The sequence below is a fragment of the Tursiops truncatus genome, chromosome 8 (genome assembly GCF_011762595.2).
Source record: "Tursiops truncatus isolate mTurTru1 chromosome 8, mTurTru1.mat.Y, whole genome shotgun sequence".
Lineage (NCBI taxonomy): Eukaryota > Metazoa > Chordata > Mammalia > Artiodactyla > Delphinidae > Tursiops > Tursiops truncatus.
The window spans coordinates 60,828,586-60,853,389 of record NC_047041.1 but is presented as its reverse complement, the minus strand read 5'-3'; the positions used below and the strand labels follow the sequence as shown (position 1 = coordinate 60,853,389).

Below are 24,804 nucleotides of genomic sequence, written 5' to 3'. Positions count from 1 at the left end.
ATCTAGCTGAAACTGTCCTAAATCAAATATCCCATCACTGTAAATGTATTAATACAAGGTAGCAGCTAACAGCTGAGCCTAGAATGTGCCTTTGAGGAGCAAAGAATTAAAATGAAGACACACAAAACAAAAAATGCTCCCTCTTGCTAAAAGGTCAATGTGGATTTTTTTTTTTGAAATATACATAAGATTAAACACTATCTATAATGCATTACTCTACATATTAAAAAAAAACCCAAAGAATTGATAACTTCTCTCCAAAAGGCACAGGCAATCAAGTTACTTACCAATAGCATATTTCTTTACACTTTAAGAATATTAATTATATGTCATCCTTTGCAACTATTTTGTCCTACTTTGTGATTTGTTTTCACTTTGTTTATAATGCCTTTTGCAAGAGGAAAAAAAGAACTGTTGCTGTTGTGTTTGTCAAAATCCGTCAACCTTGTCTTTTACGGTTGTTGACCTTGGGGTCATGCTAAGGAAGGCTTCATCTACTAAAATATGACAGAAACTGGTAGTTGCCATCCAGTATCTATTTTTTCCTTCTTCCAAAAAAAACAAACAAAACAGAACTCCTATTGTATTGAAGTTCCAATACATCAAGTCAAGAGACATTGCCCAACTTACTTCGTAGCTAGGCCATGTTGACTAAATTCTGGTCAATGATATGAGAGCAAAAGTGTTGAGTGGCACTTCCAGAAAGGTTACTTAAAAAGGGCAGACTCGGGTTGGAGGTAGGGTCTTTTGTCATTCCCAGGAACACAAATGTGAGTGCTGGAATTCCAGCAGCCCTATTAGCCCATGAAGTGACTTTGAGTTAGAAGCCATGCACTAAAGAAGGCAAAATAGAAAGACAGAAGGAACCTGGGTCTTATGACTACCTGGAGCCTCCCAGACCTGGACAGCCTGTCTCTAGATCTCTTTGCAAAAGAGAATTTTAAAATTTGCCATCTATGTTTAAGCCCCTGTTATTATTTTCTGTCATATGTGGAGTATCCTGATTAAAAATGCCTATCCTGGGCTTCCCTGGTGGCACAGTGGTTGAGAGTCCACCTGCTGATGCAGGGGACACGGGTTCGTGCCCCGGTCCAGGAAGATCCCACATGCCGCGGAGCAGCTGGGCCCGTGAGCCATGGCCGCTGAGCCTGCGCGTCCGGAGCCTGTGCTCCACAACAGGAGAGGCCACAACAGTGAGAGGCCCGCGTACTGCAAAAAAAACAAAAACAAAAACAAACAAACAAAATGCCTATCCTATACTTTCCCCTAGAATTTTAATGGTTTTATTTTTTGTAAAAATTAAACCTCAGGAAAATGTTTGGAAGTGGAGCAGGAATATAGTGTTTTTCCCTAAGAGTTAACCAATTATTCCAACACCATTTACTGAATAATCCATTTTCTCCCCTGCTCATTTGAAATGCCACCTTTATTAGATACTACACAGCCATGCTACTTCGTTTAGTTCCATTTTGTTAATTTTTTTGTATGGTCTTTATTTCCTCTGAGAAGTACAGTTAACTGTAGAAAGCTGAGAGTAGAAGTAGAGCTTTAGATGAATGGAAGAAGGACAAAGAAGAGGTCAAATGCTAGCGAAGAACCAGCACTGAGGGCCCAGCTGAGATTAGACGCTCCAGATTACAGCATAAGGATTAACAGGGTGGACTTTGCAACCAGAATGCCTGGCTCAAATTCCAGCACCGTGACTTACCAGCTGTGTGCAGTCATTCAGTCACTTAATCTGTCTGTGCTTTGGAGTCCTCCTCTGTAAAATGGAGATGACACTAGAACCTACCTCAAGGTTGCTGTGTTAAGTGAGTTATTATACAAAAAGCTTAGAACAACATCTGGCATTAAATTCTATTATGTATTATCATTATTTATTAATAATAATACTAGTTATAATGTAACTGTTCCTGTCACTGTCATCATCATTCTTAACATATTAAGATAGTGGCTTTTTTTAGTTTCCTAAGGTATTATCAAGAATAATGTTGAATTCTATCCAATGCTTTTTTGGCATCACTTGAAGGATTATGTTTGTTTGTTTCTCCAAAAACGTACTGTGAATGAGACACAATTTCCCACCCCCTAGAAAGGCTATAATAAAAATGACAGATAATGACGAATGTTGGTGAGGAAGAAATGGGAACCCTCATACACTACTGATAGGAATGTAAAATAGTGAAGCCATCTTGGAAAACAGTTTGGTGGTTCTTCAAAATGTTAGTTACCATATGACCCAGCAATTCCACTTGTAGGTATACAACCAAGAGAAACGAAAACATACACCTGTGTAAAAACTTGCACCCAAATGTTCTTAGCAGCATTATTCACAGTAGCTCCAAACTGAAAACAGTCTAAATGTCCATAAACTGATGAACAGATAAATAAAACGTGGTATATCCATATAATGGAATACTAATCAGTAATAAAAAGGAAAGAACTAATAACACACGCTACAATATGGCTGGACCTCAAAAACAGTGTGCTAAGTGAAAGGATCCAGTTACAAAAGAGACTGTTTATTATATGATTCCATTTATATGAAATGTCCAGGAAAGGAAACTTTATAGAGACAAAGTAGATTAGTAGCCTCCTGGAATGGGGATTAACAGTGAATGGACCTGAGGGACCTTACTGGGGTGACGGGACTGTTCTTAAACTGGTTTATAGTGATGCTTACACAGCTTCATAAATTTACTCAATAATCACCACTTAAAGTGGGTGAATTACAGGGCATGTAAAATATACCTCAATCAAGTTTTTTTTGTTTTTTTAAATGAGGGAATGACTGGAGATAAATTGAGGAAAAGTTGTGAAGCTTGTGTTACTTATTTTGTGTAAACATGGCCAAAACTTAAAAAAATTTATAAACAACAAAAACAACAAATCTACTAGTGCAATAATAGCTTTACCATTCTTGTATTCTCGAAATAAACCCTGCTGGGTTGCAGTATATCATTCTTTTAATACAAAGTTGTATTTATTTTACTATTATTTAACATAGAATTGGCTATTTACAATAGCCAAGACATGGAAGCAACCTAAATGTCCACCGACAGACGAATTGATAAAGAAGATGTGCTACATATATACAATGGAATACTACGGACTCAGCCATAAAAAAGAATGGAATAATGCCATTTGCAGCAACGTGGACAGACCTAGAGATTATCACACTAAGTGAAGTAAGTCAGAAAGAGAAAGACAAATATCATATAATTTAACTTATGTGTGGAATCTAAAATATGATACAAATGAACTTATTTACAAAACAGAAACAGCCTCACAGACACAGAAAACAAAGGAGAGGGGATGGGGGAGGGATAAATTAGGAGTTTGGGATTAGCGGATACAAACTCCTATATATAATATAATAAACAACAAGGTCCTACTGTATAGCACAGGGAACTATATTCAATACCCCGTAATAAACCATAATGGAAAAGAATATGAAAAAGAATATATATAACTGAATCCCTTTGCTGTACACCAGAAACTAAGACACCATTGTTAATCAACTACAGTATACATTAATAAAAAAATAAAAAAATTTTAAAGAAAAGAATCTAGTAGTATAACAGCCAATTCTGATCCTCCTCTGACATTTCCCCATGTTCTAAGCTGCACTATTAAGGGCACTATGTAAAACCCACTCCTCTCCATATGCTTCCCTGGATCAAAACTGATGACTGTCCACAGCCCTAAAACATCACGTTTTACTGTAAAAGCATGTGCTACAGGGCTTTTGTTTGGTGAATCTGTTCAATCTAACTTCCCAGTTCCCACGTACTGAGGCACTGGGAAGACAGCTATGATTGAGTCACCGAAGCATAAGACAATATAAAATTAAACGATCAAAAAAACAATGTAATGGAAAAGAGCTGCAGTTTTAATCTTTATCGGGTGCAGAGTGGATCCTCTCAAACTGAACCTATGGGGATTAGTTTCCCCCCAGAGAAGCCCTCAGTAATCCACACATAAATGGCCTCTAGAGCAGCGCGGACTAGGATCAATGGATGCTTCGTTCGGAAGTAAAAAAGAAACACTTTGGGGGATTTTCTAGTTCTCTTTGCAGACTCTCTCCGAAATAGATTCCGTAACATGCTGAACTTTAGCTCCATCAAAGTTAAAGTAATCCACACAGAGCACTTCCAAAGTCCCAGAAGAAGGATGACCTATAAATTTGGGATATTATGGTGACATTAAATCTAAAGTATCAGTCACAGTGGAACAGATTAGAGAAGAGCAAACAACAGTTTTCTCATTCCCTCTGAAACAATTTGCGAAGTCTTTAGAGCTAGCTCAGCTAGGCCATCATTTGACATCCATATTATTCGAAAACATCAGAACTGAAAATATGTTTAACCTGAGACTTTCTGAGTAAAGTGTTACAAGTGGTTCTAACGTGTCCCCTCATTCATGCCTATTTCTTTGTTTCCCAGGTTTTTCTGATGGGAAGTGAACAGACTGGCAAGAAGGACTGACAGCCAACAAGAATCAAGCAAACACATTCTCTAAGCTGAGCACCTCGTTAGAGTTTTTACAGACTTTATTTACAGTATGCTTATCCTAAATTAAAAATAAGCGATAATGATATTACATGCCTAGCAATAAAGAAGACCATGCTTTTAGTTAGCACCAGGATGCTACAGTTACATCCTACAGTTACATTTCCTACAGAATTTATTATTAGTTGCACCAACAGCAGCTGTACTTACTAGTAACTGGAGATAAGTCCCACTGCGGTAAGAAAAAAAAGAATCAATGATAATAGTAAATGCATTTTCATGCTTAGATTTCCTTCCCTAATATTTTATAATGGTTTTATACAGATGGTCGGAGCACCATTTTGACAATGGGGCTGTAAAAAGTAATTTCAATCCATGAAGGCTATAAATGAACGTCATTTGCAACCTTGGCTGCACACCAGACTAATGTGTAGAGATATTTTAGATGGCACCACAGAAGATTCTGATTTAGTCAGTTTGGGGACAGGGCAGTTGTGTCTTCAAAAGTTCCCTGATTGATTCTGATGCATAGCTGGAATTGAGAGTCACTTTCCAAAACCCTTCAAGTTTTTAGGGGGCCTTAGAATTCAACTTTTTCTCACCTTCTTTGATTTCCAGTAACTTCTTCCCAATGACCTACCAGTCAACTGCCCTGGACATGTGCATCAGATCTCACATATATTCTTGAACTTAATGAATTTAAAAGTAAACATGCTGGACATCCTACAGTAAACCTAATAAATCACATGACCATCCTCCCAGGCACCTATACCAGAAATTTGGAAATTAGGATTTCTCTACTTCACATCAGCGTACCAACTATTTTACCTCTTAGTATTTTCTATATTTATCATCAGTTCTCCAATTCCATTGCTGCAAAACATCCCTTCAACACTTCTGCCTAGATAAATACTAAGGGTCTACTACTTCTGGTATTTTCTTTAAAATCCCCCAGCTTTGACTATGCAGGTGCCCGACTGCACCACTACACCATCACTACCCATCTTCATCGCAAACATTCCTCATGCAGGTCACTTCCCTCCATTCCTGGCCTGCTGTCAACACTACTTCTGTCTTAATTTTTGGTTAGTTCAATACTTCCCCAGCTCTGGTCTATCTGCTCTTTTCCTTGTCTCCTTCAGTCACTTGTCCCACACTCTACCTTAGGGCCTCACTCCCAGGATCACACTCTCGACACAGTCATCCAGCAACTGCAGCCCCTCCATTATCTCTGTTTGGCCCCCTCCTCCTCACTGCTTTCCCAGCTATCATCCTACCCCAGAGCACCTACAGTCCACTAACCCTACCACCTCTTCACTATCCTTAACACCCCATGAGTCCACTTTACTCTCCTTACTCAGATGAAATTTCAGACTCAATCATTCTCATCGCTCCACTTTATACACCATCAACTCTTTATGTGTTTTTTTAATTGAAGTACCGTTGATGTACAATATTACATAAATTACAGATGTACAATATAGTGATTCACAAGTTTTAAAGGTTATACTCCATTTATAGTTATAAAATATTGACTATGTTCCCTGTGTTGTACAATATACCCTTATGGCTTATTTTACACTTAATAGTTTGTATCTCTAAATCCCTTACCACTCTATTGCCCCTCCACCCACCCTCTCCCCCTGGTAACCACTAGTCTGTTCTCTATATCTGTGAGTCTGCTTCTTTTTTGTCATCTTCACTAGTTGGTTGTTTTTTTTAGATTCCACATATAAGCGATAACTATTTGTCTTTATCTGTTTGACTAATTTCACTAAGCATAACACACTCTAGGTCCATCCATATTGTGGCAAATGACAAAATTTCATTCTTTTTTATGGCTGAGTAGTATCCTATTGTGTGTGTGTGTGTGTGTGTGTGTACACACACACACACACACACCCCATATTCTTTATTCATTCATCTGTCGATGGACACCTCGGTTGCTTCCATATCTTGGCTACTGTAAATAACACTGCTGTAAACATTATGGTGCATATTTTTTCGCATTAGTGTTTTTGTTTTTTTCAGATATATACCCAGGAGTGGAACTGCTGGGTCATATGGTAGTTCTTTATTTAGTTTTTTGAGAAACCTCCATACTGTTTTCCACAGCAGCTGCACCAATTTACATTCCCACCAGCAGTGTACGAGGGTTCCCTTTTCTCCACATCCTCGCCAGCATTTGTCATGTGTGTCCTTTTTGATGATATCCATTCTGACAGGTGTGAGGTGATACCTCACTGTGGTTTTGATTTGCAATTCTCTGATGATTAGTGATGTTGAGTAACTTTTCATGTGCCTGTTGGCCATGTGCATGTCCTCTTTGGAAAAATGTCTATTCAGGTCTTCTGCCCATTTTTTAACCAGGTTGTTTTTTTGATGTTGAGTTGTATGAGCTGTTTATATATTTTGGATATTAACTCCTTATTGGTCATATCATTTGCAAATATTTTCTCCCGTTCAGTAGGTTGTCTATACACCCTCAACTCTTTTGCCACTCTTTCATTGTCATACATAAGCACGACCCTGCTCAAACACAAACTCCTGTCTCTTCATGCCTGCACAAACACAGCTGCATGTGATGGGAGAAAAAACCTCACACCTATGCTGGTGGATATCACTTTAAATTCACAAGCACCAACTTCAAGTAGGCCCTTAATGTTGTCTGGCAGGCACACTCCACTTCCCTAATCCATTCAATCTCCTACCTCCTGGACTATCACTTTCTATCTTTCCTGTTTTCAAACCTTCAGCATCTTCTACCCCATCCTCACTCTCAGCTGGTAACCTTGCTGCTTCCCTTTTCACTGATAATGGAAGAGTAATCAGAGGACAATTCTATAAGATCCCCAAACCATATCTACTCACCTGGGCCCATATACTCTGCGCTGGTTCCTTGACAACAACTGAACTGTTGAAAAACCCACCGACTCAAGCACATCACTCAGGCAGTTCAATCCTCTGCACCATTTGTAACTTCTCTCCAGCATACAAACGTGCAGTTATTTTCTCCTTTCTTTAGAAACCATCTTTTGAATCAATTTCTCCTCCCTTTTCCTTCACAACAAAACAAAAAAGTAGTGTATATTCTTTTTTCAACATCTCTTCTCTGTCTCTTGAAGAGACTGTAATCAGACTTTCACCTACTCCATTCACCCACCCCCACTCCAAAACCACTCAGTTCAAGGTCACCAATGAACTACCACGTTGCTAAATGCAATGGGCAGTCCTTGGTTCTCATCGTACTTGACCCATCAGCTGCATTTCACACAAGGGCTCATGGCTTCCTCCCAGGAATACTTTCTGCACTTCCAGGCCATCACACTGCTGATTTTCCTCCCCCTCTACTTAACTAATCCTTTTCAGTCTCCTTTGTTCGTTCCTTCTCATCTCCCTCACCTCTAACTAGTTGTTTGACTTCTTTGATCTTAAGTCACTGCTTGGTAGGCTCATCTAGTTTCTTGGCTTATAAATATCATCTTTATGCTGATGGCTCCTAAATGCATATGTGGAGGCTAGACTTGGTCCTTGAACTCTAGGAGCATATCCAAATGCCCACTCAAGGATATCCCTCCAGCAAGCCTCCCCTCATTATCCTACATCATTAATTATTGTTCTCTACCAGATCATTCCCATCACCTAAGCACTGTTATCTCTTAATTTCTTATAACTTATTATTTTTTATAAACTTTATTTATTTTAATGTGAGTTTTCTTTTTTGGGGGGGCTGCGTTGGGTCTTCATTGCTGTGCGCAGGCTTTCTCTAGTTGCGGTGAACGGGGGATACTCTTTGTTGCAGTGCACAGGCTTCTCATTGCGGTGGCTTCTCTTGTTGCAGAGCATGGGCTCTAGGTGCGTGGGCTTCGGTAGCTGCAGCACGCGGGCTCAGTAGTTGCGGCACACAGGCCCTAGAGCACATGGGCTCAGTAGTTGCAGCACACGGACCCTAGAGCACCTGGGCTTCAGTAGTTGTGGCTCGCGGGCTCTAGAGCGCAGGCTCAGTAGTTGTGGCGCACGGACTTAGTTGCTCAGAGGCACATGGGATCTTCTCCGACCAGGGATCGAACCTGTGTCCACTGCACTGGCAGGCGGATTCTGAACCACGGCGCCACCAGGGCCAGGGAAGTCCTTTTATAACTTTAAATAAAAACAAAAACCCTTGATCTCACTTCCCTCACCAGTGACTACTAACTCATTTCTCTCTGCTCTTGTCTACAGAAAAACTTGAAAGAGTAGTCTATACTCACTGCCCCTGATTCCTCTCCCATCAATTTCTCTTAAGGCCCCTCCAGTCAGGCTCCTGTTCTCATCTCTCTACCAAACGGCTTGTCAACATCACGTCCAATGACCCCTACGTCATGTAACTGCTGTGGTCAGTCATCAGTGCTCATTCTACTTGACCCAATGGTAGCATTTTACACAGCTGTTTATTTCCCCTCTTTCACACACCTTCTTCTTCTTGGTTTTCAGGTCAATACTCTTGCTTGGATTTTCTGCTCTCTTTATTAGACTTCTTTTGCCGATTTCTCATTTTCTCTCCATCCTCTTAGTGATGGAGAGTTCCAGAACTCAGTCCTGGTACTCTTATCTCCTCTAGTCAACACCACCTTCCTAGATGATTCCTTTTAAATATTCCCTCTAAGCCTACAACTCTCACATCTGTATCTCCAGTCCAGCCATCTTTCCCAAACTCCAGGCTCATACGTCCAGCTTCCTCGTCTGTTCCCCACATGACTCACTAATAAGCATTTCCAACTTAATACATCCAAAACTTAGCTCCTAATTATTCCCCTCAAACTTCTCCTCTATTCTCTTGCTCAGGCCAAAATCTTGGAGTCATTCTTGATTCCTGTCTTTCACACCCTACATCCATCCATCAGCAAGTCCCATCAGCTCTACCTTCCAGCTACCCAGAATCTGACGTCTCACCACCTCCACTGCCATCACTCTGGTCCAAGCCACCATCATCTCTCACAGCAGCCACCTCACTACTCTCCCTGATTCTACCCTTCCCTTCTACCGTCTGTTTTCTATATGCCGGTCAGAGGGATCCTCTCTATTCCTAAGTTAGACATATTACTTCTCTGCTTAAAACTTTCTTAAGGCTTCCCATCTTTCTCTGAGTAAAACTGACAACGGCTTCTAGGGCCTTACAATCAGCCTGCCATCACCTCTCTGACCTCACCTACTACTTCCCTCCTCCTTGCCAACCCCACCACAGTGCCACTGCCCCTGGCTAATACCTAGATATACCAAGCATGTGCCTGCCTCAGGACCTTTACACCTGCTGTCCCACTGCCTGGAATGCTCCTCCTCCTGATATGTGCACATCTTGCTCCCACATCTCTGACTTTTACTCATACATCCATTTCTCAGTGATGCCATTTTAATTTCCACACCTCTTCTCTTTCCATGCTTTATTTTTCTCCTTAGTGCTTATCACTGTCTAACATACGATGTAATTAGTTAATTTATTTATGTATTATTTTCCTCACGCCAACGTGTAAGTTCTATAAGGGCAAGCTTTTTATGTTCTGTTTGGTTCCCTAGTGTAGATACAATACTGTATCAGGGTACCTAGGTGTGTACAATACCTAGAACAGAGCCTTGTACATGGGAGAGGTTCAATAATGTTTGATGAGTTAGTGAATGGCATTTCTAATCATAACCTCTGCCTCCAGAGTCATCTAATTAGAAGACAAACCTGCTCACCTCAGTTTTCAGCTTAAAACCCTTCAGTGGGTCTGCAGTGCTATAGCTGATGCAAACTGAAATGTCTTCGGCAGCCAGGCATATCCCCTAAATGTCATAAGAAAAGTTTACGTGCGGGGGGCGGGGCAGGTGGGGCGGATATGAAAAGTGGAAAATGTAAGACCTGCCTAAGGGCATTCAATTCAATTATTTTAAAGAACTGTACCAACCTCTTAGCAGCCCCTGTGTATATTGGGTTGGCCAAAAAGTTCGTTCGGGTTTTTGGTACGATGTTACGGAAAAACCCAAATGAACCTTTTGGCCAACCCAGTAGCATAAACCACCATCTCCACAGTGTGGCTTGGTAGGCACTACGCAGGCTTGCCATGCTTACGCCCTCCTGGGCCCTATAACATCAGAGAAAACAGACTGTGCATATCCTCAAACTGAGGGACTGCCATGCAACTGAACACACTGCTTTTTCATCATCAAATAAACAGGCAAGGAAGCAAGATGTCACTGTTGGCATAGTCTGAAATTATATCTGGAACCCAGATGTTTGAACCAGACGACTACACTTGCTAAAGGCAGTTTTTACAACTCTATGAGGTAACGACACTTGCGTTTCAAGGTGACATGGCTGGGGATCTGAATAGGTAATCTCCTATGCGGTGATTCCAATCTGTCAGGCCCTTCACTCAGTCAGGAAGAACATTATCATCAACTTCAGCTTTTCTCCCATGAGAACCAGGAAGACTTGAGAAGCGAACTCACAGGATTTCCCCCATCCTGGAATCTCCTGGTCTACTTTGCTGAGAATGGATCCTTTGGGCTCATCGCAGTAAACTGTACTTCCTTCAAGATTTCTGCATCAGAGTACTCTAACCCAAGTCCTCCGTGGGACTTTGACAATGGCAAACAAGGACTTCCATGATCTGATGACCAGGGTTCACAAGAGCAGACTCATCTCTCAACATTACCAACACACCCTCCTCCACTTACTACTGCCAAAGATCCATTCTCTCCTGTCCTAGAACGTTTGTAAATTCCGAGAATGTCCTTCCCACCCACACATTCCAGGCAAAGTGCTCTGCCCAAGAATCACCTTCTTCAGGAATTCTCTACAGATCCACTCAAGTCAGCTAATTACTTCTCTCCTCTTTTTCTGAACTGTATTCAGTAATATCTCCCTTCCAATCTTTATTTTATTAATTGCAATTATTGTTTTATCTCAGTTCCACAGGGGCAGTAACCATGTCTAATGTATCTTTTGTGTGTGGGGGGGGGGGTTTTTTTTTTTTGCGGTATGCGGGCCTCTCACTGTTGTGGCCTCTCCCGTTGCGGAGCACAGGCTCCGGACGTGCAGGCCCAGCGGCCATGGCTCATGGGCCCAGCCGCTCCGCGGCATGTGGGATTTTCCCGGACCGGGGCATGAACCTGTGTCCCCTGCATTGGCAGGCGGACTCCCAACCACTGCGCCACCAGGGAAGCCCTCTAATGTATCTTTGAATCAGTGATGCCTAACCTAGTACCTGGCACTTAAGAGGCACTCGATGGATGTTTTTTGAATTCAACTTAATTATAATTAGAAGAGTGATCAGATCAGTGTGGCTATAGTAGTAAAGTGCTAGGAAGGGAGGGGAGTTGGAAAGAGGGGGAAAAAAGGAAAAAGATTCAAGTTATATAACAGCAATTTTTTTTTCATATTTCACATACATAAAGGCAGCATTTTGCCTTGGAAAGAATGAATCCCTATTTCTTGACGCACTCCTAACATTATAAAAGGCAGTCTAGTGTAATGGACTGATTATAGTCAGACAACCCGAGTCCATTGACTATACAATGCTCCTTCTCTAAGTTAATCTGACAGAATATTTATGGTCCAACTAATGCAAACTGGTAAGAAATACATTAAGATTCTCAAAAAATAAATTTGTACGTGGTAGAGAATAAACACACAAAATTCACATAACAGGAAATATAAATTGCTTTAAAATATTAAAAACATTCAACACTACAAACAAAACATGCAAGTTGAAACAACAACCAGGTAGCTACTTAAACCCTGTTACATTAGCAACCTTTTGTTCACATTATACCACCTGATGGTAGTAGACTGACTGTTGATATGTAGCAGGGCTAACTGGCATAGATATACTGGAAAGCAATTGGAACCCACTGGTGATAATTAACTACTAAGAAATTTTCCCAAAAGGGAGTAGGGTACTATAGATGTAAAATATTATTTGTAGTAATAAAAAATCAGATGCTAGAACTACCCCAAAAGAAACGTTAAGTAAAAAAAGATTTCTCTACCTTCTGGAATATATAATCACAACAATTGCACAATAATGACTGTTCATCATGGAAAATTATAATAATAATAGTAATAATGGCTAGTATTTATTGAGCATTTTCTACGTGCGCAGTACTACGGTAAGTATTTCACATGCGTTATGAGATAAGTACTAATGTAGGGTTGCTAGATTTAACAAATAAAAATATAAGATGCCCAATTCCGTTTGAATTTCAGATAAACAATAGATATCTGTTGTTTATCTGAAATTCAAATTGAACTGGGCATCCTGTATTTTATTTGGGTAATAGCACTCCATTTTATTCATGAGAAAACTAAGACACAGGGATTGAATAACTTTCCAGGGTCATACAGCTAATAAGTGGTGATAAAAAGTTAAGTTTACAAAAAAGTAGAATAGTAAATTTTGTTTATGAATAATTTCAGGCATACCTTGCTTTATTGTGCTTCACAGATATGGCATTTTTTTTTTTTTTTTTTTACAAATTGAAGGTTTGTGGCAACCCTGCATCGAGCAAGTCTATCAGGCCATTTTTCCAACAGCACTCACTTCATGTCTCTGTCATATTTTGGTAATTCTCCCAATATTTCAAACTTTTTCATGACTATTATATTTGTTTTGCTCACTTCATATCTCTGTCATATTTTGGTAATTCTCCCAATATTTCAAACTTTTTCATGATTATTATATTTGTTATGGTGACCAGTAATCTTTGAGGTTACTACTGCAAATAAATTATGACTCGCTGAAGTCTCAGATGATGGTTAGTGTTTTTTAGCAATAAAGTATTTTTAAATTACATACTTTTTTTAAAGACATAATGCTGTTGTACACTGAAGAGACCACAGTATGGTGTAAACATAACTTTTATATACACTGGGAAAGCAAAAAATTCATGTGTCTCACTTTACTGTGGCGGTCTGGAATCAAACCTGCAACATCTCCAAGGTATGCCTGCATAAATAGGTGAAACATGCACGTGCCCATGGATCACAGAGGAGGGGAAGCGTGGACAGGTGATACTACTACCACCAAATCCATTTACTGAGCAGTTACTGGAGCACTTACTCTGCACACTGTGCTGCAACAGCCTCCCCCCGTCCCGTTCTACAGATGAATAAAGCGAAGAGTTAAATATTTTGCCCAAGGTCAATAAAGCTAGTAAGGGCAGGATCAGATTCTGACTCCAAAGCTCTTGCTTATTCCACTCTGTCATCTTGATTTCCTGGGTGAGATTTTTTTTTTTTTCTTTCGAGTGCAGTTCTATCAGTGTTGGTATAAAAGTTTTGGTGTGATAAAATACATGCACGAGGACACATGAATATTTCAAGGAGATCTGCAAAGCCAAGTTGCTGGGGTTTGCCTTGGTTTAAAGCCATACTTCAAGCCAACCCAGTGCAAAACTTGAAAAGAAAAAGTCGTGGTGAACATTTATGGCTCAAATTGTGATTTCATTTAGAAAGTAATAATACATACTCCATACTTATCTTTTGGAAAGGGAGACTGCTCTCTCACTGATGTCCCCCACTAAGCTCCTCCCTTTCTCTACACACCTGAGCACATGAACTTGTTAGTTCCCTCAAGTAAGTCACTTAGGAAGGGATTATGATTTTTTTTTTTAAGCCAACCACATGAGAAAGCCCAGGAGCACACACAAACACAAAAGTGCCAGTATGCTCTTACAATGAAAGCAATGCCTGTGCTCTATACATAAGAGGGAATTTTAGGATGATTTCCCTTAAGTGTCAGCTTAAGTTTTCCTTGAGAGTTTAGCCCACATCAAGAAGTTCGCTTTTGATTGTTTATTCTGAAAGAGGCAGCTGGCCACAGGGCTGCCTGTGATGCCTTTACCACAATTTGCTTTTGTTTTTCCCTCTTGATAATTACCTCATGACTAAACCACTCACTGGTCCATGTAGAGGAATCCCGTGGAGATGAAAACACACTTGTTTAAATAAAATATTTATGAAGAAGCCCTAAAATGTCACTGAAGTAATGCAAATTAAATCTTCACATATTGTGCATCCAATATGCCACTCATTCCTTAGAAGACTCTCTAGTTCCTGATTGCAATTAACATTAATTTTTAAAAATTAATCCCATTGTGCATAATCACACCAATGTCTATTCATAAAAATCCAGTGTTTTAAGGATGATTTTTCACTTGACTATCTTTGAAAATCTGAATTAAGGTTAAAGTTTAATCTCAATGATTATTTTGGAGATTTTTCCTTAGGAACTGCATTTAATTATTATCTTACATGTACACCTTTTTATAAGTTATTTCATTCTAAATCAATATAAGGTGACACTAGTGACGGTTCCACATTCTGGCCTTTCAATGAAATACTTTGGACATGATTTTCTCAATTTGTTCTTTTTTTCCCCCAAATTGAGTGGATATAATAGATTCTCATGATATTTTTATAGAGTCCTTCAAATAAAAATTGGGGGTAATATTATCAAAAGAAAGCTAAGAATCACTTAGTTGATTTGGGTGATGACTGTACAAGGTAACAGTCAAGGCCCCCGACTTGATACCATCTTTCCTAATTTTGCAAAAAAGAAATGTGAGCTGAGCTGAGAAGAGTTAGGTGGGTTCATCCTTCACTTATTGGCCTCAACAGTTGTCTTCCACCTGGTGCACATTACAACCAAGAGAGGAACTTATATAAAAATATACCGATAGCAGGCCCCACCCCCAGCGGTTCCAATTTAATTGGTCAGGATAGAGCTCAGCCATTGGTAGTTTCTTGTTTGTTTTATTTTTGTTTGTTTGTTTTTCAGAGCTCCCTAAATGTTTCTAATACGCAACCAAGGTTGAAAACCAGTCTAGAGAAAGCTTCTCCTGACTAGGGTTAACATCTACTTAGAAAGAGGGGTCATCATCAGTGATGTGTCGTAAGGAGGGGTCATCAGTGATGTGTCGTAAAGCTCTATTTGACACCCTGACCAAGTGAACATCCTCTAGTTCACCAGAAAATGAAGAAAAAAATCCCTAGAAATACAAAGCTGGAATGTCAATGGAAAACCAGTATCCCGAATAAAAGAATTCATGACCAAGATACTGAGCAATGTGCATCGACAGATGAAAGGATAAAGAAGATGTGATATATTTTATATATATATATATATAGTGGAGTACCACTCATTCATAAAAAAGAATGAAATAATGCCTTTTGCAGCAACATGGATGGACCTAGAGAATATTATACTAACTGAAGTAAGTCAGAAAGAGAAAGACAAGTATCATATAATATCACTTCTATGTGGGATTTTTTTAAAAGATACAAATGAATTTATTTATGAAACAGAAATAGACTCACAGACACAGACATAGAAAACAAACTTATGGTAACCAAAGAGGGAGGAATAAATTAGGAGTTTGGGATTAACAGATATACACTATTATATATAAAGATAGACAAACACAGGGACCTACTGTATACCACAGGGAACTATATTCAGTATCTTGTAATAACCTAGAATGGAAAATAATCTGAAAAAGACTATATTGGTGTGTGTGTGTATAAAACTACATCACTTTGCTGTACACCTAAAACTAACACAACATTGTAAATCAACGATACTTCAATTTTAAAAAGTAAAAATAAAAATATTGAGCAAAATCTGTATAACTGCATAGAATTTAACCTACACTTAGAGATTAAATCCATGATACAAAAACAGAACAGAGAGAGGACATCTAAATGAAAAAAAAAATCTAGCAAATTTTCATTGACAACAACTCCTAGATTCTTAGTATATGTGATGTGTTTACCTAGAAGCTACTTTGACTTAGGCTCAACTCTTTTTCTTAAATGGAACCCACGGCCTTGGGCTAGTTTAGCTCTCTGCACTTCAATTTATTCAGATATACCAATCTCTTTTGGCAATGCTTCTCAGACGTTAATGTGCCTGTGAATCACCTGAGGATCCTGTTAAGACACAGATTCACATTGGTAGGTCTGGCACACAGTCGAACACTTTGAGCAGCGAGGTCTTAGAAGATGTTAAGAGGATTAAAGGAAACAACCTGCATAAAGTGCTTGGCACAGATGTAGCTGGCACCCTTCAGAAGAAAAGACTTACAAGGAAAATAATAAAACATAGTTGAAACTTAGAAATCATTCGATCCAATCTTCTTTTCTTTTCCAGATGCGGAAACAAAAGGATGAGAAAAGTTACAATCGCTACCCCCTAATAGCCAAATGGAGGAGACGAATTCTTTTTTGACTGCAATAAGTATAATCGAGGTCAACAAGTAGAAGTTAAATTGAGCTTTTCATTCCACGCAAGGAAAGACCTTTTAATAACTGCTGTCCTACAATCAACTGGCCCTCCTGAGGAGAGAGAGTGAAGTCCCCAGTTACAAAGTATGAGCACTGACCAGTTGATAACGTTAAAGAAGACTCCCATACTTCAGGGAGACATTGAACTTAGAGACATCGCACATCTAATATGTACACACACAAAAAAATCTTTAATAAAACAAAAAAATTTTTAATAAAACAAAAACTTCCTTATTTTCCTCCCCACTCCAACTCTGCTCCTCCTTAAGTCTTACCCTATGCAGTAAATGGAGTTGCTTAGGTCAAAAAGCCTTGGGGGGCTTCCCTGGTGGCGCAGTGGTTGAGAGTCCGCCTGCCGATGCAGGGGACACGGGTTCGTGCCCTGGTCCGGGAAGATCCCACATGCCGCGGAGCGGCTGGGCCCGTGAGCCGTGGCCGCTGAGCCTGCGCGCCCAGAGCCTGTGCTCCGCAACGGGAGAGGCCACAACAGTGAGAGGCCCACGTACCGTAAAAAAAAAAAAAAAAAAAAAGCCTTGGGGTCACCCTTAACTCCTCTTCTCTCACCACTCACCTCCATTCCATCAACAAATCCTAGTGCTGTATCTTCAAACTGATGTCCACTATCCCCTTTGTCTGGGTTACTAGAGTAAACCTGCTAACAAGATTCCCTGTCTTTACTCTTGAACTTCAACAGCATTTTCTCAACACAGCAGCCAGGGAGTTGCCGCTTCTCTGTTAAAACCCTTCTCGTTCAGAGTAAAAACCAAAGTCCTTATAATGGTTTAGAAGGCCATACATGATCTTCCCCCTCCAACCGTTAACCGTATTTCTTGTCATTCTCTATCTTACTCACTCTGCACCAGTCACCCTGGAACTCAACTATTCGTTGCATCACATCAAGGACGCTCCTATCTCCTGACCTTTGCACTTGCTCTTCCCTCTGCTGTGAAGGCTATTCGCTGAGATTCACGAGTTTATGCCGGACATTGCCAATATACGAAACAACATAATGACACCTAACAGAAGGATTCTAATTGCTCTCTATGGAAAAGTGCTCACCCTCAGCTTAAAGATCCACATTTTACTTTCCATAGTTGGTACAGATGAAGGACTGGGTGAGGTATTCCAGTTCCAATTTATGACTTAGCCTCATCAAATTCTCTCTCAATACCAAGTTAGGGAAGACTAAGGACTGTACTCCTACATCAGAGCACTGCAACTACCTGGGCAAAGAATAACCTTTCTGATAGCCCACTGATTTGTGACCCAGGCTTATCCCACCACTGAAAAAATGAACAAACATCCTAGATGTGGTATCACTCTGCTGTCCACAGGGAATTATATCTGGTTTCTCCTTTCAAAACCAAAGTTCCTCAGTTGAGCTTGAGAAAACCTAGCTACCACTGGGTAGCCAGGGATGAACAATGGGCAGAAAAAGCTGAAACATGGCATTCATGTGGGTTCCTTTACAGAAAAGGAAGTCACGCATTTACAGAGACGACTCTCTAGGGACCCACATGCTAGGGCTGCTGCTAGGCATGGTTGTGCCGGGTCCCACTACACTGCAGCAGCAGCGCCATTCACAGCTTTGGGCGGTGCAGCTACTCCAACCACTCAGCTTTTAGGGCTCGGAAGTTAAAGGCACTCTTGGCTTGGGCAACCAAACAGCTTTACAGGGATGCAGACAAATGCATCTGATGTAAGAGTTAATGTGGGCAAGGAGAGGAAGGAGGGAGATGAAGAGAGATGCTGGCCTGAGTTGCACTGCCCTGGAAGAGAGATGCTGGCCTGAGTCGCACTGCCCTGGAAGAGAGGGCACACTTTGGATGTGGGCTTCAGCCTCAGTTCCTCTGACCTTGCACTCACGGTCCCCCTCCCCACGCCTGCCTCGTGAACAGGCTACTGCCTGACCCAAATCAAAGATCACGAGGGTCATGGGGCTACCTCAAAGCCACTGTGCCCTAGTTTAAGAAAGCAGAGCAGTGCTTTCAGGAACTCAGAGAGCAGCACGGCATACTCTTTATCTGCGGCTATTTCTCAGCCAAGGAATCAGATGTGTCTTTTGTAAGGAGTCTTCTCCGTGATTCTTCCTCAAGGGCTTCCCAGTGCAGGGGCTGAGGAAAACTTTAGAACATGGGATCTAGCTCGAAGATTAAGAGGAGCAGAGGCACAAAATCAGCCAAAAAGATGTGGAGTGTTAAACATGCAACTCGGCGAGAGGCCTCATCCATCTTCTCTTGTAAAGCCAAAGAGGACCGCTCATGTGCAGTAACAGTGGGAACTCCTGGCACAGTCAACAGGCAAAGCAGCGGCACGTTTCAACACTAACACTTCCTTCGGGTGAAGCAAGCTAGATGATTTCTTGTTCCTGCTGCTTAAGGACAGAACTTTCCCCAGTGAGGACACCATTCTGGGCCCCCAGTTCATGAATGAAGTGCTCTTATTCCTGTCTGCAGTCTGTGCAGCACATCAGTCCAGCAAGGAGGCGCACAAAGGCTGGGCATTAAACCTCCGGGGAAATCACTGGAAATCAACAATATTTCTTGACTTAATTCTCCACTTTGAAGTAACACATTAGTGATCATCCCATAAACTTAATTAATGTAACCACAGGCAATGCGGAGCAATAATCTTTCTTTTACAAAAAAAAAACGCCTTTGAGTAGGGAAAATCTGATATAAACTTTTATTAGATGACTTCTCTTCACCCCACAGACCCGTTTTGGATATACTATCAAGGAAATGCTATTGAAGTCAGGCTCAGTGTATACCTCTTTATGAATCAAATAATTCTCTAATTTATCCTTGGGTAAATGAATTTTTATATAATGGATTGGCTTAAAATGAGGTAAATTCGTACTGGATACTTTGCACACCAACAGCTCATTTCCAATATTTATACACAGGAATATCAGGGGAAGGGCCCTTTTCTTACCCCAACTTTAACAATCCAACCACAACATGCCTTTTTTTTAGTACTCAGGTTGAGAGACTATTCGAGAAAATGATTCCTCATGGTGAGAAGAATCTCAAGTAAACATTTGGAAGGAATATGTCTTTCAGTAACCAGCAGTGGATGAGAAGATGTGGGAGACCCAGGACCCTCGGGGAAGGCAAACGGCTCCACTAAAACTCCCTCTTCCTATCTTAACTGGTCAAAGGCCAAAATAAATGAACTTTCCAAAGTTAGGAGCTTCGAAACTTTCACTAGGAATAACTGTAGGTGCACAAGCCATGACCCGTGAGCCCATTGACCTTCGTGTGCCCGGTGGCGGAATCTGGTTGAGCCGGGAGCCCAGGCCCAGGCCGCCTCCACGCCGAGAGACCCGGAGGGAACGGGTTCAGGCCCGGCTGTCCAGGACCCGGAGCTCTCAGTCCCCGGCCCAACGTCGGCTCCCGCCCCTCCCTTCTCACCCCAGACCAAGGACAGGAAATGGGCAATCCGGGAAGAGGATGGGGAGCGCCCGGTGGGATTCAACCGCAGCCCGGGGCCGTCCCCAACTCCCAACTTCCCAGAGTTTCCTCTGGCCTCGTCCCCCTTCCCATGGCTCGCGAGAGCGCCGCGGCCTCTCCTCGCCCGGAGCGCAGAGCCCGGGAAGTGGAGCTCGGAGCTCGGGAGCCGCCCCCAGGAGCCCCGGTGACAGAAGCGCAGGTGACGGGCGTGGTGCCTCCAACCCCGCGCCAGCCCACCCGGTCCCGGCCTCCATGCAGCAGCCTCCGCCGGGGTCCCTGCCCGGGTTCAGCATCAGGCCACCGTGCGCTAGTTCCTGGTGCCCTCCCCTAGCTCGGTGGTCACCCGCCCTCCTCCCTCCAGTCCGTGTCGTTCTCCTGCCTCAGGGCCCGGTGCGGCCCCAACTCCCAGCCCGGGGCCCTCCGGTCGCGCCCGGCAGCGGCGGCGACACTCACCTGGGTCTCGGAGCCGGGGTCTGGCGCGGTCCCGCAGGTGGTAGATGAAATCCTGGCAGCTGTCGTGCTCCAGGGCCCCGCGGGCACAGAGCTCGGCCAGCAGCTGCAGCGCCTGGTGACAGAGCGCGTCCCTGGCCCCGGGCATCGCCCCCCCGCATCCTCGGACCGAGCCCGGCAGGCGGGCGCGGGAGACAACCCTCCGCCTGCCAGCTCAGAGCCGCCGCCTCCGGGCCGTCCGCGCTCGCCGCCAGGGACCCGCCGAGAAACGGCCCGAGCCCAAGCCCCAGCCCCAGCCGGCCCGGCCTCCCACCGGTTGCATGCAGCTCTTGGCCAGCCGGTCAGTCGGGCTTTCTTTCTCTCCCGCCCTGCCCCTCCGTCCCTCCCCCGGCAAGGAGGAGAGGCGGCGCCGCACAGCCCAACGCGCCTCTCTCCTAGCGCTCCGCCCGCCCCTCGTGGCCGCCGCGGGGCGGGGCGGGTCAGGGGTGCGCGCCAAGGGGTAGGATCCCGGCGGCCCCTGCCTGAGCGCCGGCGGGGGAAGGGGGGCGCTCGCGGGCTCCTAGAGGAGCGCGGGACTCGGCTCGGGACCTCGTGCTCAGGGCGACCACGCCCAGGTTTGGAGCGTGTGTGCGGGTGCGCGCCCTGTCCCGATGCAAACCCATACCCTCTCCCACCGCCCCTCGCCGCGGGAGTCCAAAACATGTTCTTGGGTGCGTTGAGCGAAACGTGCAGTCTGAACCACACCCGCCAGATCTGGAGAACCGAGTCCCGGCTTTGAACTTGAAAAGCGCAGTCTGGGCATAAGCCATGGGCCTAAAGATGCTACACGCCCAAATGCGGGGTCTGGGGCTGAGATTCTCCAACAAAGGAAACATTTCTCAACCGCAGGGCCTTTTCGACCACCTTGGTGATTTGGAAAAGGTGGAGACTCTCAGATCAGAACTAAGGTCAAATAAATGGCTCCTGAGAAAGACGCTGGGACTTACCTGGAGCTTCGTAGACCCTGGCTGGTCTTCTAAGCAACTGATTGGAAACCTGAGGATGGCCAGTTGATTCTCCAGCATCCACCAAGGAAGAGTAGCACAGAATCTGGAATGTTTGTAAGGGAACATAGGGCACCTCTCATACACCCACCTCTTCAGCCTTTCAGGCAATAAGCGTAGAGATAACCAGGAAATACTGAACTCGTGTGTGTGTGTGTGTGTGTGTGTGTGTGTGTGTGTGTGTGTGCGCACTGTGCCACAGATCTTTTAGCTATATAATCTCATTTAATTCCCTCGATAGCCCAGCAAGGTCTGTATAACTATTATGCTCATTTTACCAATGACAAACCTGAGACTCAGGAAAGTAGCACCTGTCCAAGTTCATAGGTGGGGAGGCAGGGAACCTTGACTGTTTTTTTTTTTTTTTTTTTTGCCTTTACTTAACACTATTGTCCTGCTCTAAAACAGAGTAGAATCTGTACAACTGACACTTTTAGCCGTAAGGCTGTGCTGTTGCTAGGGATATCTCATAGCAAATCATATTGTGCAGAAAGGTAGTTCAGAATGCCAAAGAGTGTTCACCCAACAGACAAGCTTTAGAATACTGCTGTACACGGCGCTGGGGCCTCAAGGACCTTACATTAGAATAGCAGAGAAAATGCAGAATTGTAAAGGTAAAGCTAACTTCAGAGAGTTGTGAAAAGGCAAGTAGGCTCTCTGCCCTAGGAAAACTAGGAGGGAAAATAAATTCACTGAGAGAGAGAGAGCCTTCGGAGGAGGTAGAGCAGAAGCTGGTCTTTTTTTTTTTTTAAACACCTTTATTGGAGTATAATTGCTTTACAATGTTGTGTTAGTTTCTGCCGTATAACAAAGTGAATCAGCTCTGTGTATACATATATCCCCACATCTCCCCTCCCTCTTGAGTCTCCCTCCCACCCTCCCTATCCCACTGCTCTAGGTGGTCACAAAGCACCGAGCTGAGCTGCTCTGTGCCATGCAGCTGAGAAGCTGGTCTTTGAAAGGAGGGAACTCTTAGAGAAGTGGGGGCGAGAGTGTGGATGCTATAGGGCTGGTGGAGTAATGGTGAGGAGGAGCAAATTTGAAAACCATTTCAGGTGTGAACTGACATGACTGCAGCTAATGGAATGAGAAAGAATGAAAGCCATAGAAGTTCCAAAAACTGACCTGGGTTATACGTGGTGAGCCCCTGATGACACTTAGAATTGCAAGCCCAGAGTTTTAGGACAGTTTTATTTTATTTAGGAGAGTTTTATTTTAACCAACAAAATGTGTGGAAGTGATATTCCAGTATCAGAATGGTGATTGGCAGGGACGTAGGAAAAGGAATCCTGGCGCACTGTTGGTGGGAATGTAAATTGAGGCAGCAACTATGGAACTATGGCTGTTCCTCAAAAAATTAGAAATAGAACTGCCGTATGATCCAGCTATCCCACTTCTGGGTATTTATCTGAAGGAAATGAAATCACTAACTTGAAGAAATATCTTCACCCCCATGTCCATTGCAGCATATTCAAAATAGCCAAGACATGGAAACAAACTAGGTGTCCATGAATGGATGAATGGATAGAGAAAATATTGTATATATATATATATATATATATATACACACACACACAGACACACACACTCATACACAATGGCATATTATTCAACCTTTTAAAAAGAAGAAAATCCTTCTTGATTTTCTATGTTTCTACGATCTTCATAGAAACAGTAGAATGATGGTTGCTAGGGGTTAGGGATGGGTAAAATGGGGACATGTAGGTCAAAGGGTACAAATTCTGTTATAAAGATCCAATGTACACATGTTGACTGTACTGAGAGTAACTCTTAAACACTCTCACCACAAAAAAATAAAGTTTAATAAAAAGTTAAAAGGTGATGGATGTGTTAACTTGATCTTAACCTTGGTAATCATTTCAAGATGCATATGTATATCAAATCATCATGTACACTTTAAATATATACAATTTTATCTTTATTCCTCCATAAAGCTGGAAAAATAGAAGTCCCATAAGTCTTTCATGCCATTCTTAGACCATATTGTCACTCCTACTCCCAAGACCTAGATTCTGTACTTGGGAAGTGGTTTGGGATTCCTAATGGCAGAACTTCCTATTAATTGGCACTTTGTTTGATTCAGTTCCTTGCCAGGTAGTCGCCTTTAGCAAAAGAAAATAAGATTCAACTGGCATGACTTATTCTTAGTAAGCCCATGCTCTCTCCCAGCAATTACTCCCGTGAAATACTCACAAACCTCCTGCTTAATTATCCCAGACAGGGATTCATCCTCACACTTGCTCCAGAGCCTGAAGTATAATTCACTTGGACCAAGAGACAAACTGGGTTCGTGTTCCATAATAACCGCTCTCTCATCTTGGGCATCTGTCTCCTGTGAGCTTGGTCCTTCCCTGTTTGTAGTAAGCTTTTCCTGAGAGATGAAATGAAAGCAAATTTGGATTGTGTAACTCCACGTTGTCCACGTGTCTGCTATCATTGCACCAAGAAGCGGGTGGTTCTGCTTTCTCTTTATTCTTCCTTCCTAGGCTGTGTGGGTTCCTTCCCAGTTTTATGGTTGCCAATTACAAAGTTCTAATTCCAATTTCTTTGACTTTAAAGAAAGTAGAGATTTATTAGCTTTACTGTTTAACAGATACACCATAAAAGGATATACTGAATGGAACAGAAGGTGATGATCCGGGTCAGAGGACCTGGCACTCCTCTGCTTCTTAGTAGATACTCACGGTTCTCCATTTGTTCATCTTTTCAGAACGAGGCCAGAGGACAGAGCAGAGGTCAGATTTGCGCTGACTGAGAGAAACTTGGACCTCAGGACCTTCCCTCACCAAATAACTTTTTAAAAAATACATTTTGCATCCCTGGAGCTGCCTTTCAAAGTGGGTGATGTCGTTCACCCTGGACAGGTCTGGGAAACAGCTGGAGTCTCTCTGGATGCTGGAAAGAGAGAAGATGATGGAGTCCAAAATTGGCTAGACTGTGTCACAGGGGTCATGGAATGTCCAACTAGCTAAAGAAGTGCCAGAAGAAAAGATTCCAAATAACCCACACCTTTCCTTATTTTC

At 42.6% G+C, this 24,804-nt stretch overlaps 1 protein-coding gene across 1 annotated transcript in view; it reads right to left on the bottom strand.

Moving 5' to 3' along the window:
- The window catches only part of LOC101334013 (olfactomedin-like protein 1), a 386,099-nt gene extending 361,601 nt beyond the window's left edge, over nt 1–24,498 (bottom strand). The window contains exons 1-3 of the mRNA XM_073807906.1: nt 24,466–24,498; nt 23,979–24,152; nt 21,704–21,806 (exon numbers count right to left, since the gene is read on the bottom strand). Of these exons, the coding sequence (XP_073664007.1) occupies nt 21,704–21,806; nt 23,979–24,152; nt 24,466–24,483 (295 nt within the window). The 5' untranslated portion in view covers nt 24,484–24,498. The remainder of the gene's footprint in view (nt 1–21,703; nt 21,807–23,978; nt 24,153–24,465) is intronic.
- Nucleotides 24,499–24,804: the final 306 nt, after the last annotated feature.